The following is a 16149-nucleotide window of genomic DNA, read 5'->3' on the forward strand; positions in this document are numbered from 1 at the left end:
AACAGCAGATATTATTGACATTAGTTTAGGTGTACCTTGGTTAACAACACCTGTATAACACCACTGTTTCCACTGCTACTTACAGGTGTTTCCACCCTATACACTATCTGCAGTTTAGGTGTTTAGATGACCTTATCTAACGCTCCAGTTTTGACATGCTATTCTGTATCCTACTATCCAATGTGTTAATAAGTGTGCACCTATTATCAACAGTGTGGGCCACACAGGTTTTCATCATAGACCTGGCTCTGATAGCACTGATGAATGGATTTAGTCACCAGTGCATATCTTAATCAGGGACAGACATTATATAGGTCTAACTTAGCTCGCATTTCGTCACACAGTATTACTGTACTTATCCACAGTGTATCAATTGAGTGTGTAGCACACGCCTGGATACACTTATATGGAAAGTGTCTTTGAGTGGGCTCTCACAGGCTCCTCTTGCCTATATCATTAGGTAGCTACTATCAGTAGCGTTTGATCCCCAACATTCATTAGGGATCTTATTATATCCACCCACATACTTGCAGGTGGGTTATTAAGGATAGAGTCACGTGCTGTTTAATACTATTTAATTACGTTTTAACACCCTATTTTTTACTCATGGTTATAAATAAAGCATATTTTTAAATTTACAACATTACAATCCTTGTGACTGAGTGCTGAAAGACTGGGTCCTTTTTCTTTCATATGATATAATCACGTCTCCATCCAGTCAGCACCTCACTGTGGTCTAACACTAGCTGTGCGGGTTTTCTTTGCGTGTAGCGAAATATGGAAGAGAGAAGAATCTGCCGTAATTTGACGACCAGGCGTATCGAATACTTGCCTGAATTCTCAAAGAAAGCGAGAATAGTCATGCGTCATGGTAGGCTCCCGCTCCCAGATGGGGGATGCCCAGGCTAGGGCCTTTCCGTTCAAGAGAGACATAATATAGGTCACCTTTGAACGAGCAGTGGGGAAGCGCAAAGGAGATAATTCAAATTGCATCTCGCACTGATTAAGAAACCCTCTTCACTTGTGGGGATCCCCTGCATAGCGGTTGGGAGCCGGGAGATGAGGATTCACAGCCACGGGAAGAACCGGGGAGGGAAACGCCACAGTTGCCATGGCAGAGGAGCCTGGGGAAGGCTGCAATGAGGAGAGTCTAGAGAGCTCCTGTGTCATGGAGGCAAGCTGCGCCTCTAGCTGGAGAAGTCGCTGCATGGGGCTTGGTTGCTCAACCTCTTCGGGGTCCATGTCTGTGGGGCTGAGCATAATGTTACGCTCAGCTCACCACGGACAAGGAGGGACCCAGAAACTGAGGTGAGATGGGTAACAAACTGCACCCACAGCTACGGACACACACCTGGAAAGTGGAAAATAGGCGTCTGGAACCGTCTGGGAGTATAAGATAAAGTAAGATACTCGCCAGATGAGAAGGGAGGTTCCAGAAGATAGGTGGTACCGAGAGCCTGGGGTCCAGAGCCGGGAGGTAGGTCGGAATCCGCAAACCGAGGTGAAGGGGTCGGGGAGTCCAGGAGGTCAGGATACAAACCAAGGGTAGAAGACCAGAGCGGATCCACAGCCAGGCCGGTTCGGTACGCAAGGGATCACTAAGGAGACAAAGAGACAGGAACTGAGGCAGGCACGATCGTGGTTAACACAGGTCATACAAAGCTATGCTCAGCCAAAGAATGAATGGCTGAGCAAGGTATAAGTAGGAGGAAGGACCAATAGGGAGAGGGGGAGTAACGAGGGAGCAGTCCCAGGAAAGATAGAGATTGGTAGGGAGAAACTCACCACAGCTGTGCTAGATGTGCAGCTTGTGAGCGGTGCACGCGCATCAGGCATGTGCACCGCGTGGGAGAGGCGTGCGCGGCTTCAGCTGGGGGCGGGAACTCCCCCTGAGGGAGGACGTAAAAGTCCTCTGCCGTGCACGCGTATGCGCGAGATCAGAAGCCGCCGCGGGAAGCGGAGGAGAAGGGAGATCCCGCCCGCGGTGGCGAGAAGGCAGAGCTGGAGTGGGGGTGAGAAAAGTCACGGGGGGAGCCCCTTTATAGAGAGGTGTTCCCGCGGACCTTAAAGTACTCCCCCCCTTGAGAAGCGGCCTTAGGACGACTCCAATATGGCTTTTGGGGAAATTTGGAGTTAAAGAGTCTCAGCAGTCTGGGGGCATGTATTTGATGGTAGGGTACCCAAGATCTTTCCTCTGGGCCAAAGCCCTTCCAGCGAAGCAGGTATTGTACCGAACCCCTTGTCCTCCTGGAATCCACAATAGACTGGATTTCGAACTCTTCCTGCCCCTGAACTATGACTGGTCTAGGGTCAATTGGTGTCTGTCTCTGAAGCCAAGTGAAGGGAACACCGGTCTAACTGGTAGCCGCACAGTCCCCTACATCAGCGCTGATCTTGGTTATATCAGCACTGATGTGTTCGAGGACTTGCCTGTCTTGCCTGTCTCAGAAGTGATAAAACCATTGGCCCCTCTACCAGTTAGACCGGTGTTCCCTTCACTTGGCTTCAGAGACAGACCAGCTGTTTATTGAGAGGGTGGGGGTGGTGCGTCTATGGGTTTTACTGTTCAACCACAGCATTAACCACCTCTATACCCCACTCAGTCACAAGCTGAGTATTTTGGCAATTCTATTTTGCCTTAACGCACTATGTGCTGAGCAGTACCACAGGGGGTCACAGCTAACAACATCATTACTCACAGAGTAGTGTGAACCCTCCTGTACTACTGCAGACACTGTGGAGGTTGCCTCCATGCCATCATTTACCCTCTGTGTGCAACACTTTACTACGCTCACTTAAGGGTAAACTGTCCATATGTGCTAAGTGTCTGCATTTTGCTCTCACTATAACGTATACTGGGCGGCAACAGCAGATATTATTGACATTAGTTTAGGTGTACCTTGGTTAACAACACCTGTATAACACCACTGTTTCCACTGCTACTTACAGGTGTTTCCACCCTATACACTATCTGCAGTTTAGGTGTTTAGATGACCTTATCTAACGCTCCAGTTTTGACATGCTATTCTGTATCCTACTATCCAATGTGTTAATAAGTGTGCACCTATTATCAACAGTGTGGGCCACACAGGTTTTCATCATAGACCTGGCTCTGATAGCACTGATGAATGGATTTAGTCACCAGTGCATATCTTAATCAGGGACAGACATTATATAGGTCTAACTTAGCTCGCATTTCGTCACACAGTATTACTGTACTTATCCACAGTGTATCAATTGAGTGTGTAGCACACGCCTGGATACACTTATATGGAAAGTGTCTTTGAGTGGGCTCTCACAGGCTCCTCTTGCCTATATCATTAGGTAGCTACTATCAGTAGCGTTTGATTCCCAACATTCATTAGGGATCTTATTATATCCACCCACATACTTGCAGGTGGGTTATTAAGGATAGAGTCACGTGCTGTTTAATACTATTTAATTACGTTTTAACACCCTATTTTTTACTCATGGTTATAAATAAAGCATATTTTTAAATTTACAACATTACAATCCTTGTGACTGAGTGCTGAAAGACTGGGTCCTTTTTCTTTCATATGATATAATCACGTCTCCATCCAGTCAGCACCTCACTGTGGTCTAACACAAGCTGTGCGGGTTTCCTTTGCGTGTAGCGAAATATGGAAGAGAGAAGAATCTGCCGTAATTTGACGACCAGGCGTATCGAATACTTGCCTGAATTCTCGAAGAAAGCGAGAATAGTCATGCGTCATGGTAGGCTCCCGCTCCCAGATTGGGGATGCCCAGGCTAGGGCCTTTCCGTTCAAGAGAGACATAATATAGGTCACCTTTGAACGAGCAGTGGGGAAGCGCAAAGGAGATAATTCAAATTGCATCTCGCACTGATTAAGAAACCCTCTTCACTTATGGGGATCCCCTGCATAGCGGTTGGGAGCCGGGAGATGAGGATTCACAGCCACGGGAAGAACCGGGGAGGGAAACGCCACAGTTGCCATGGCAGAGGAGCCTGGGGAAGGCTGCAATGAGGAGAGTCTAGAGAGCTCCTGTGTCATGGAGGCAAGCTGCGCCTCTAGCTGGAGAAGTCGCTGCATGGGGCTTGGTTGCTCAACTTCTTCGGGGTCCATGTCTGTGGGGCTGAGCATAATGTTACGCTGAGCTCACCACGGACAAGGAGGGACCCAGAAACTGAGGTGAGATGGGTAACAAACTGCACCCACAGCTACGGACACACACCTGGAAAGTGGAAAATAGGCGTCTGGAACCGTCTGGGAGTATAAGATAAAGTAAGATACTCGCCAGACGAGAAGGGAGGTTCCAGAAGATAGATGGTACCGAGAGCCTGGGGTCCAGAGCCGGGAGGTAGGTCGGAATCCGCAAACCGAGGTGAAGGGGTCGGGGAGTCCAGGAGGTCAGGATACAAACCAAGGGTAGAAGACCAGAGCGGATCCACAGCCAGGCCGGTTCAGTACGCAAGGGATCACTGAGGAGACAAAGAGACAGGAACTGAGGCAGGCACGATCGTGGTTAACACAGGTCATACAAAGCTATGCTCAGCCAAAGAATGAATGGCTGAGCAAGGTATAAGTAGGAGGAAGGACCAATAGGGAGAGGGGGAGTAACGAGGGAGCAGTCCCAGGAAAGATAGAGATTGGTAGGGAGAAACTCACCACAGCTGTGCTAGATGTGCAGCTTGTGAGCGGTGCACGCGCATCAGGCATGTGCACCGCGTGGGAGAGGCGTGCGCGGCCTCAGCTGGGGGCGGGAACTCCCCCTGAGGGAGGACGTAAAAGTCCTCAGCCGTGCGCGCGCACACGCGAGATCAGTAGCTGCTGCAGGAAGCGGAGGAGAAGGGAGATCCCGCCCGCAGCGGCGAGAAGGCAGAGCTGGAGCGGGGTGAGTAAAGTCACGGGGGGAGCCCCTTTAGAGAGAGCTGTTCCCCCGAACCTTACAATAAATAAACAAGAAACAATAACATAAACTATAAGCAATGGTGTATCTCTTAATATGGGGAACCAAGGGGGCCGGGGACCAAGGGGGAAGTCCAGAGGGGACCTGGACTATATGTGTTATTTGTATTACTGTATTTCCTCTTGTGTAAGCTGCCAGTGATTGTAAGACGCACCATAGATTTGACACTTACAATCAAGGAACATTACTTCTCACTTACCAGGTTTCAGGAGAGGTCCCAGGTCAGCGGAGGATGAAGCGGGCGGCCTTGACAGGACAGGTCCCACATCTGCAGAGGATTGAAGTAAAGACTGGGGGTGGGCGGGCGGCAGCGGTAGGTGAAGACCATCACGGCATGATAAAATGTGTGTGTTGATGTGTAGTTACCACATCCCTATCCCCACTTTATACAGTTTTCCACTTCCAGACATCAGTGATTAGCTCTTTTCTGGAAGGGTTACACAAAGAAAAAAACCTATACATTGGGCACAATAAGCCTGGCAGAGGTGGCCATTGCACACGGTATTGGGGTAGTCAGCCGTGCTTTGCTTTCACTCTCACTGGGGAGCCGTGCATTGCTTTCACTCTCACTGGGGAGCTGCGAGCTTCAGATCTATATCACCCTGCTCCACTAAGCCTTCTCCCATTGCTACTGCCAGGGCGTTGGGCAGAGCCTGGCCTGCTACACTGAGCTTCCCTGCCTTGCTTCTCCAAGGACATCAGGCAGGATCCGGCTCTCCAGAACTCCCAGCGATGGGCTACAGAAAGTGAATGCCGCCGTCCCACTGAACAACCTTGTGCTGAAAGGGCTTACCTAGCCCCGCTGGTGGTCTAAGGGGAGCCTTCGCACTGTCACCTGGCTTGCCTACTTGCTAGCAGACATCCCAGGCACGGCCGAATGCCGATATCTCCTGTGATAACTTTAGGACAAATAGAACATATATTTTTAATAAAGTGCCTTTCTGGCTGCAGTTTTAAATGTACAGGCAGGATGAGGCTTTTTCTACTTGCCTTTGTAATGCAACCAGTAACCACATGTTTTACACCGATGAGCTGGGGGCACTTCCTTCTGCAAACTTCAGAGACCCCCTTTTAGGGAAATGGCTATGGGTCTCGGGAAGTGTTGCGGATGAAAGCCCCAGAGCCGCAAAGTGTGAATTAGCCGGGATGCTCGCTGACCAGGAGATCCTGTTAGTCAGCTGGGCTAGTTAACACCTTGGGTCCAACTCCTAGCCTGGGAGACACCAGGTAAAAAGGGGAGTACCCATATGGTAAGCAGCCCAGGTGTCAGAGTTGCACAGGCGCTGTATCAACTGGATATCCCTGTAGTGCCCACTCTGTAAACTGGGGGCAAGATGGAGATTGGTGGGATGGAGGTTCCCACGAAGGGGATTGGGCGGGTATGTTATAGATATGCTAGCCGACCCTATATACATGCTCCCTAAGCTATCCCCGTTGTCTTTTGTTTCCCTTTTACAATGTGAACAAATTTCCACTTTGCTTCTACAAGCGGATAAGAGCAGCAGCAACGATTCCCTAACGCAACAAGTTAATTACATCAGAACCAAGGACATAACTCTTCTTCAGGATTCCGTTAGTGCTGGGGGTTATCTAACGAACCCCAATGGACCAGAAAGAACTTTGCAATATTCACAGACTTATTGGGCTGGCAATTTACACCCCTTGCAAAAGGACAGCATTTTAAAAGACAATATTCTGGTGCTTTGTTTTACTTCTGGACATTCTATCCCATTCTCTTCCTCAGTAAGTGTTTTGTCAAGTATATTCTAAGGTTGTCGTGTGTCTGTCTATTAAGGAAATAAATGTCAGTTTATTTTGCTCAACTTGTGTGCTCAATCTATTTCCCTAAAATATAAAATTGTTGATACGTTCCGTCCATCGTGACAGTGGCCACACGGCCACAGTTGGAAAAGCGTTTCCTTTCCCTTACTCCAGTGCTGGCGGTCAAAAGACCTAAGGTAGCTGACCCTCCCCAGGCCACCAAACTAGGGGGGAAGAAGTCAAAAACCTGGGGTGTTGAAGTAGAGCCGATGGAGGTTGCCCACGAGGGCCAGTGCTCCTTGTGTAACTGGCTGGGCCACCTGCGTGTTAACTGCCCAAACTACCCCTATCCAGTGTAACAGGGTATGTCCCATAATACCTCTCTTTCCCACATAGTGTATCTATTATGCAAGTCCCTATTATGTTCAGAGCAGTAACAGGTTAATCTATGAGCCAGTGACCCCCCAGTGAAGGAAGTAAGGTGGTGACTCATGGCCTGTGTAAGCCTATCCAAGATGGGTACAGTCCATGAGCCCGCCCCTTGCAGAGACTTCCAAATGGGAATATCTGTAACCCGTAGCTCACTACAAATGAGGCGTGACCATGGGGCTGAGGTAGGGATTTGTATAGAATGCCAACCACACCCACGAAGGCACATCTAGAGTATAGGACAGTCGTACAGGCCGGATCAGGGTAACAGAAGACAGGGTAAGTGAGGTACTTGCGAATCTTGGAGTATAGAGCAGTGGATTGTTGGGGTACGTAGCCAGGGTCAGGGTTGTAGAGCGTAGAGTAGTCGTGGAGCCAAGCAAGGGTCAGTGCAGGAGAGAGTGGCGTCGCCGTGGTTCCAAATCCAGGATCAGTGCAGGAGAGAGTAGAGTAGTCGTTGCCAAAGCCAAGGTCAGTGCAGGAGAGCATCACAGAGTAGTATCCATGCAGGGTCAGGCAGCAGGGTTCAGGCAGACAGGAACTAGGTGATGAGTGCAGCGTCACACAAACAGAGGTTATGCTCGGCAATGACTGGGAGCTCTGAGAGCATATTTATAGGACCTCCCACCAATGGGAGGCAACCAGGAAGCAGACGTGCGGACAGGATAGGCTGCTGGATCATGCAGGTGTGTCCTATTACACAGCCAATAGCTACCGCGTCAGAATGTGTGCATGCCCCCCGCAAAACCCGTAGGTGACCTGGTCACACGCTGTCATCGTGCGCCACGACACCCGCACCGCCATGAGGGCGGAAACCAGAGGCGAGACCCGTGGAGATAGAGGAGGGGCGCAACTGCGCCGCATAACAGTGATATCAGGACAGGGCCGGGTACCAGAGGCAGGACCCGCTGAGGTAGAGGCGGAGTGAGGGGCGTAACCGTGCTGCATAGGGGTGATGCCAGGATGGGGGCCGGACAGAGGGGCGGAGACCACAGACCACTGGGAAGACCGTGTACCACGCATGCGCGCTGCGCATCAAAACAGGAGGAGCAAGAATGCGCTCCATGCCCAGAGACCGAAGGGGACTGCACAGAAACCGCGCACCGTGCGTAAGTTCCACCCCAGTTTGCCACTCTTGAGTGTTATGGTAGTCCAATGGGCAAGTGAGGGTTAAAGGGGCAGGAGCAGCAGAACAGCGAATCCTCACAGTATCACATTTAGTCAGTCTTGTGCTGGGAGGAGAAGAAAGCACAAGGGCTGTCATTGTTCCCCATCGGGGGAAAGCATGCCCACCCCAGGCTCAGGCCTGGGGACCATTAAGGCTCATGGTGAAAAAAAATGGTGAGCAGGAAAGGGCTAGAAATAAGGTCTGGGGTCCGGCTTTCACTGGGCTAGAGCCAATGGTTTCCCGCAGACCTGGTGGCGCCTTCCCAGCGGGATATTTGGGGTTGACCGGAGGGACCTATTGCAGGGGAAGCCTATTGTGTTAGGGGAAGCCAGACAGGCTTTACCTTATTATGTGAGGCTGGCTACCCCTATCGTCACATGTGTGTTGTGTGTTTTCTGGCATGCCAGAATAAACTTTTGTTTATTCATCTAGTGTGTCATTCGGGAGAAGGAGTGGCTCAGTGAGTAAACACTGAGTAAAACACACTGGCATTGAGAGTGAGTTTGAAGCCTGGTTCAACTCCGAGTGTCAACTACTTGTGACCTTGGGCAAGTCACTTTATCTCCCTGTGTCTCTGGCTCCAACAAAATAGATTGTAAGCTCCACGGGGCAAGGACTGTCTGCAAAATGTCCCTGTAAAGTGCTACATAAAACTAGCAGCGCTATACAAGAACGTACTATTATTTTTATTATTATTATTTTCTGGTGATAGTGATCCTGATGTAAAGATGTTAAAAGTTCTGGTCTCTGGTGACAATGGTCACAAAACATGTCAGTTCCTATACACAGTGCTAATAGTGACATTACATAGTTATGTAACACACAGGGTGACTAATAAAATAACCTAATCTTCCATTAATATCACATATATATATTTTTTGTAACCGACAAATAAACATATTTTTAACACTTCCCAATTGTATTATAAAGCTTAAACAAAATAGATGTTTGATTATTACATTATTAAAATATATTTACTGTCATTCACATGATGTGTATGTTACTATGATTTTGTTTTTAGAAAACATAATGTTACATACATATAATTCTAAACTATTCGTTTGTAGAACAGATGGAATACAAAACTTTTCGAATCTCCCATTTAATAACCAATATTCATAACTGACGATGGAATAATACAGAGCTTAGTACTGGGGAAATGGAACAACATGAAATAGCAATGTACACTGCTCAGGAATTATTGTGCTACTTGTACATATATAGTGAATCCCCAGACCATGTTTATATATTTATATGCACATTATTTTAAACTGATACTGTAGAATAATATGTTCTTAGTGTCACTGTATGAGGATGGAGGTTGCACATTTAGTCTGAGCAAAGTAAAAGTGACAGAAATAGACAGATATGAATGAAATCTGGCAAATCCCAGGCTACAGAGCCGAACTTTCACCCATTATTCCTAATTGTGTTTGTACTTTCCCAGCAGAAAAATGATACAGCAGTGAAGATAATATAATTCCTTATAAATTGCATGCAAGAAGGGGGGATGTGAGTAATAATTAGGGGATAAAATGCCCTTTTCTTGCAGCCTCAGAAACACAAAGTCAGAGCAGTGTTTGTGATCCGGGAGGATGAGAGTCAGGGGCGGGGCTTAGTGATTATACCCAATGAGAAAGAAGCTCACTCCGATAACTAACCAATCACAGAGCAGCAGGCTCTGTATATAAGTCCCGGCAGGTCCCCGCCCCCAGTATAACTTTCTGTCAGTGTGTTGGGATATTTTACCTGCAGCTGCAATGGCCGAGACCGCTCCTGCTCCTCCTCCAGCTGAAAGCGCCGCCAAGAAGAAGCAGCCGAAGAAAGCGGCCGGAGCCTCGAAAAGCCGCCCAGCTAAGTCCGGTCCCAGCGTGTCCGATCTGATAGTGAGAGCTGTGTCCGCCTCTAAGGAGCGCAGCGGGGTCTCCCTGTCTGCTCTGAAGAAGGCTCTGGCTGCAGGAGGCTACGATGTGGAGAAGAATAACAGCCGCCTCAAGCTGGCTCTCAAGGGCTTGGTGAGCAAGGAAACTCTGATCCAGCTGAAAGGGAGCGGAGCCTCCGGATCGTTCAAGCTGAATAAGAAGCAGCTGGAGAGCAAGGAGAAGGCGGCCAAGAAAAAGGATGTGGGGAAACCCAAGAAGCCAGTGGCAAAGAAACCCAAAAAGGCTCCGGCGGGAGTGAAGAAAAGCCCCAAAAAGGTCAAGAAACCGGCGGCCGCCAAGAAGCCAGCAAAAAGCCCGAAGAAGTCTAAAGCTGCCAAGCCCAGGAAGGCTGTGAAGAGCCCGGCGGCTAAAAAGGCTGCGAAGCCAAAAGCTGCTAAGAGTCCAGCTAAGGCCAAGGCAGCCAAACCCAAAGCAGCAAAGCCCAAGAGGGCGGCAGCTCCTAAGAAGTGAGACCGACAACTTCAGCCTCTTACAAACACAAAGGCTCTTTTAAGAGCCACCACAACCCCACTTAGAGAGCTGTGCACATAATGTGTAACTGGGAATGTTTCTCCAATTTATCCCATGCAGGGGTTTGTGTTACACTGCCAGAGCATAAGTGTATATGCATTGATACTGCGAGCACTGTAAGGTGCATGTGTAAGTTTGTAGTCCCTAACCTATTTCACGAATACATTTTTTCTCAGACAAACTGACATATTAGGTGACATTATGGTTTTGTTTGTGTCTACATAATATTCACATACACGGTTTATATAAAATTAAAAAAAGTGTAGTTTACATCAGAAAAACGTATTTATCACCATGTTATTAAAAAAAAGTGTTTACATCACATTGAAAGCATCAAGCACATGCTATTCCATAACACTTCAGTTTGATCACCAGTGGCACATGGGAGGGGGACATTTACAGGTTTGTCTTTACGTGCACCCATATACAGCATGAAATGGTGACTATGCATGCAAGTCTATATATCACATGACAAAGAATACACAAATATTGAAGGTGCGTTTATCTATATTGTCACACATCAAGTACATATGTTGGTACAAGGATAACACACTTCTTTCATTCTCTATATTGAGATCAGTATCCGTGTGTTAATATTGATCAGGCCATTTCATTGAAAATGTGGTGGCTCTTAAAAGAGCCTTTGTTTTTCGGGTGTAAACGAAGTCAGGGTGCAGCCGGCCTAAGCTCTCTCCCCTCTGATCCTGCGGGCCAGCTGGATGTCCTTAGGCATGATGGTGACCCTCTTGGCGTGGATAGCGCACAGGTTGGTGTCCTCGAAGAGCCCCACCAGATAAGCCTCGCTGGCCTCCTGCAGAGCCATGACAGCCGAGCTCTGGAAGCGCAGGTCAGTCTTGAAGTCCTGGGCGATCTCCCGGACCAGGCGCTGGAAGGGCAGCTTGCGGATGAGCAGCTCGGTGGACTTCTGATAGCGGCGGATCTCCCTGAGAGCCACAGTACCGGGCCGGTAGCGGTGAGGCTTCTTCACTCCGCCGGTGGCCGGAGCGCTCTTTCTGGCAGCCTTGGTCGCTAGCTGCTTACGGGGAGCCTTCCCTCCGGTGGATTTCCGGGCGGTCTGCTTGGTCCGGGCCATCCTGTGCTGCTGTGTCAGTGCGCGTCTCCGGTCAGGAACTAATAAAGAAAAAAAACGCTGCAGCTGCGTATTTATGGACTGCAGATCGCTGTGATTGGCTGCTTTGGTCCCGCCCTTCGCTCTGATTGGTTCTGTGAAAGCCGTTGCGATGTTCAAAAATCCCGCCTCAGACCGATATCGTCCTAATAAAGTTATTATATATTTAGTGCTTGTAAGTGGGACAATTAAAAAGATTTAATGTGATAACATTAGTGTTTGCACAGATACAGCACAGAGCTCTCTGACATGGAACATGTACTTATACCAAGTATTCAAATGATCTTTAATCGGTGAAATGTAATATGAGGGGTTTTCTTTCCCAGATCATTGCTTCAATGGGACTTTCTTGGTTCCTCTTCTTCTAATGTTCACATTGTGTTATTATTATAAACCCGAACACAGAGACACAAAGAGGCGGAACCGCGCGGCTCGTTTCCTTAATGCCTGCAGTTCCCAGAGCACCACACGGTGGCAGTGCTGCGCTATAAATGGGGCTTCCCTCAATGTCTTCTCGCTGTCACTGCTCTGTGTGATCTGATCAGCTCCTAACCGGGCTCTTTGGCTTCCCTCTAATGCTCCAGTCACAGTAGTTTGCTTTTAATTAAAATACCAAGTCTGTATATGTGTATACACAATGTGTTATAGTTTAAGCACAAATTAAATATTCCATAATGTATTATGTATTTTCTAAATAAAGATGAACATCTGATGTTAGAGTAATATAACTAGACTGAACAGGGGCCTGTATTTAAAGATATCTATTAAACTTATCCTCATTCCTTATTTATTGAACTATATTACTGAATATGAAATATTAAAATTACCAATGTAAATAAACACCATCTAATACATTTAAACATAAGCTGAACTATATCAAGACTTGTTTTTTATGTTTCAGATACAATATTAGCATTTAAGCTGACTATTTAATTATGCATTAATTGTTGCTGTGTTTTTGCATCTATTTTCCAATGCTTGTCAAACTATTTCACCATTTAGGCAGATATGGATAAGGATATATTTCCATTGTTTCAATATGTTTTTTTTTTTTTTTTTTATTATTAATTAATGTATCTTCTCATACTGTTCATTCTTTTTTAAACTATAGATTTCATATTTATCCTGAATAAGTCAGTTAGTTAATTGTAACTACAAATTGAAGAGCTAGTTTCCCCAAAGCAGCACTCAATATCCCATTCTTAATAAGCCTTCACTTTTAATACTTGTTACACTATTACTATGAACAAACATTACACATGAACCTACCAATCTTTATTTTAAGTGGTGAAGAGAAAAACAGTTGTTTTTTTCCAATAGTTCACCTCCTCTAATTAATATATTATCTATAACGTATCCAATGCTGTTTTTGTTCTTTTATTATTTATAGATAAAATGCATTACATATGTATTGGAATCAATACATTAAATACTCTAATTTCTTGGAGACCATAGTTTTGCCCCACAGAAATAAGTAAAATAAAATTAATACATTGTTTGTGACAACCTCAGTGAAGGAAATCTAACAAATAATAATAGTATTATTATTATTATTATTATTATTATTATTATTATTATTATTATTATTATTATTATTATTATTATTATTATTATTATTATTATGTGCCTAAACCAACATGGTGATTACTTTTACCTAAACAGGTGCTCAAGCGACCAAGTTAATAACACTAGTGTGATCATTTTCTATGCAAATAACTACTTAGTCAAATGTGTCACAATCTCCACTAACCAATCCTACTAAGTAACTATCTCCTATACAATTGCTATAATTAGCTACTCTTACAAACTAGTGTAACATTGATATATGTTGCAACCAATCTACAATAATAATCTCAGGGGGAAGGTATCTCTCTAAATTGAAAACATTCAGTGTTTGATTCAATGTATCAATCTGCATACCTTTCTACTCTCCTCTGTAGAGGAAAAATTGTATGTCGTATATTGTCTGTAACCTGGCATATCACCATTTTCTTGTGTTATACCATGTTTCCACTGCAGCTATGGATTCTGGGAAATAAATACACATATAAGCATACAGTGTCACCTTTAACTTAATATCCATATTAACATGATCTCCTATAAGCATAGTTCTGCCTTATTATACAGATTTTTTTTTGCACAGCTTGCTATATATCGTATAACTTCCATCATGTTTAAAATATATAAAAAAGTAGTCCCAAGGGGGGCACAGGGGGAGCACTGCCAAATCAATGAGGGAGAAAAGGGGGCTGCATCCAGTAGTTATTAAAAATGTATTTATTAAGTGGTCAAAGCAAGAACATAAACACTTTTACGCGTTTCGGGAATTGCGTCCCTTTCTCAAAAAAACTTTTTGAGAAAGGGACGCAATTCCCGAAACGCGTAAAAGTGTTTATGTTCTTGCTTTGACCACTTAATAAATACATTTTTAATAACTACTGGATGCAGCCCCCTTTTCTCCCTCATTGATTTGGCAGTGCTCCGCCTGTGCCCCCCTTGGGAATACTTTTTTATGTACATTTATGTACGTGAAGCACCCACTACAAGGAAAGAGCTGTGCTGCAAAAGGGGAATCTCACTGAAACGAAGATCATCTTTGGTATGTACTTTTTGGTTCTGTTGGGGCTTGTTTGGGGACTTTATGGCATATATGGAGACCTGAGCTAGCCACACAACGCCATCAGTACACATATACCACTTCATGTACCATTACACATGGTTTATCTGCATTTCCCCAGCACTTATATTTGCTCCTATACCTTGATCACAGAGGTTATTATTATTAGTCTGCATGCACTTTGCCCTGAGTCAGCTGAGACCCGTTTATAGGGATACCATCCCTTAATTCTGCCTATGTTTAAAATATAGTTTATATTTCTAAAACATATGTTAGTATGTCTTAGAATATCTGTAATCTAAACAGCTTTTAGATTGTTTTGTGAAATGTAAATAAAGGGAGAGAACGAAAAGCCTGAAAGCTCCAGCCTCATTGTATTATATGGGGGCTATGCACTAAGCTCAATGGGTTTGCGTTCTGATGTTAAAAAAATGCATGTCCGTTAAAAAGTGAGGCCGGGGGACTCGCCCCCGGAAGCCAGGGTGAATGGCAGCTTAGGGAATTAGCTCCCTTCACACTGGCAAGAATCATATAGCAAAGTGACAATAAAAATCACCATAAAAACCTCCAGAAGGCTGATAAATTTGGCGGAATACCTGGGGATGCCAGCCAAGGCTAAATCAAAGCAAAAAGACCCCTCGGTCAAGACATATTTCAACAAAGCCACACCGTCAGCAGCAGGAGGCTCTGTATCACCCACACCGACTATGCAGTCAGAGTCCGACAGCGAGACACTAACCCCACTAGCAGATGACCAGGAACTGGTCAGGAGAAAGGATCTCCGTGAATTCTGCGGGGAAATGAAGACCTTTTTCCGCAAAGAACTCAGGAATCTGCGGAGAGATTTGGACGCGGTGGGTGAAAGGACCGGGACCCTTGAGAAAAAAATGGATACCAACACGAGGGCCATAGTACAAACTAATAAAACGGTATCTCAATTGGCAGAAAAGGTCCGAGAGATAGCAGACAAAACAAGAGGACTCTGAAAACCGAGAACGCAGGAACAATGTCCGCATCAGGGAAATCCCAGAAACTATTACAGTTCACGAGGACTTTGTTCAAAAATGGCTGGAGCATTGGCTCCCAGATAAATCGGAGCAGGATTTACACTTGGACCGCTGCCACCGAGCGCTCCGTTCAAGGCCGCAAGCGGGAGACCCCCCTCGGGACATAATAGTGCGGTTCCACTATTTCCGCATAAAAGATGCTGTCTGCCAGATGGCGAGAGAGGCGAGATCCCTGGAGTTTGAGGGCTTCAGGCTTCAGGTCTTTCAAGACCTGTCGCCAGCTACCCTTGCCAGACGCAGGAGCCTAGGCCCTATAACAAAAGTCCTGCAAGAAAAGGGGACCCGCTACAGGTGGTTGTTCCCATTTGCCCTGCTCGTGGTGAAAAATACCCCATTTGTTTGCCGTCTAGTTTAAGAGACAGCCTAATGTTATTCTATGTTCATTATCTTTATCCCTGCAGCAGATGGTGTGGCTGGGAGCCCGGAGACGCCCGTGGGGATGTGTGCCTCGGGTACCCCTCTGCTTGAGGGTTATGTGGAACCTGACCCAGCCCTGTCCTTGCCAAAGGATACAGGCGAAGCAGAGATTGGCGTATGCAGCACTGCAGGAGGAGGTGAGGCAGTGAGGGCGGCCG

The 16149-nt window shown here is 46.3% G+C and overlaps 2 protein-coding genes across 2 annotated transcripts; one reads left to right on the top strand and one right to left on the bottom strand.

The window, feature by feature from the left end:
* Positions 1 to 10044: 10044 nt before the first annotated feature.
* Positions 10045 to 11509, top strand: LOC142473444 (histone H1.4-like). Its single transcript, XM_075580685.1, has one exon. The coding sequence runs from the start codon at positions 10069 to 10071 to the stop codon at positions 10699 to 10701; it is 633 nt and encodes a 210-aa protein (XP_075436800.1). The 5' UTR covers positions 10045 to 10068; the 3' UTR covers positions 10702 to 11509.
* On the bottom strand, positions 11444 to 13973 carry LOC142473417 (histone H3-like). Its single transcript, XM_075580662.1, has 2 exons — positions 13956 to 13973; positions 11444 to 11836 (listed from the first exon to the last, which is right to left on the bottom strand). Exons 1-2 carry the CDS (start codon positions 13971 to 13973, stop codon positions 11444 to 11446), a joined length of 411 nt encoding a protein of 136 aa, XP_075436777.1.
* Positions 13974 to 16149: the final 2176 nt, after the last annotated feature.

Source organism: Ascaphus truei, assembly GCF_040206685.1.
Source record: "Ascaphus truei isolate aAscTru1 chromosome 12 unlocalized genomic scaffold, aAscTru1.hap1 SUPER_12_unloc_1, whole genome shotgun sequence".
NCBI classification, from domain to species: domain Eukaryota; kingdom Metazoa; phylum Chordata; class Amphibia; order Anura; family Ascaphidae; genus Ascaphus; species Ascaphus truei.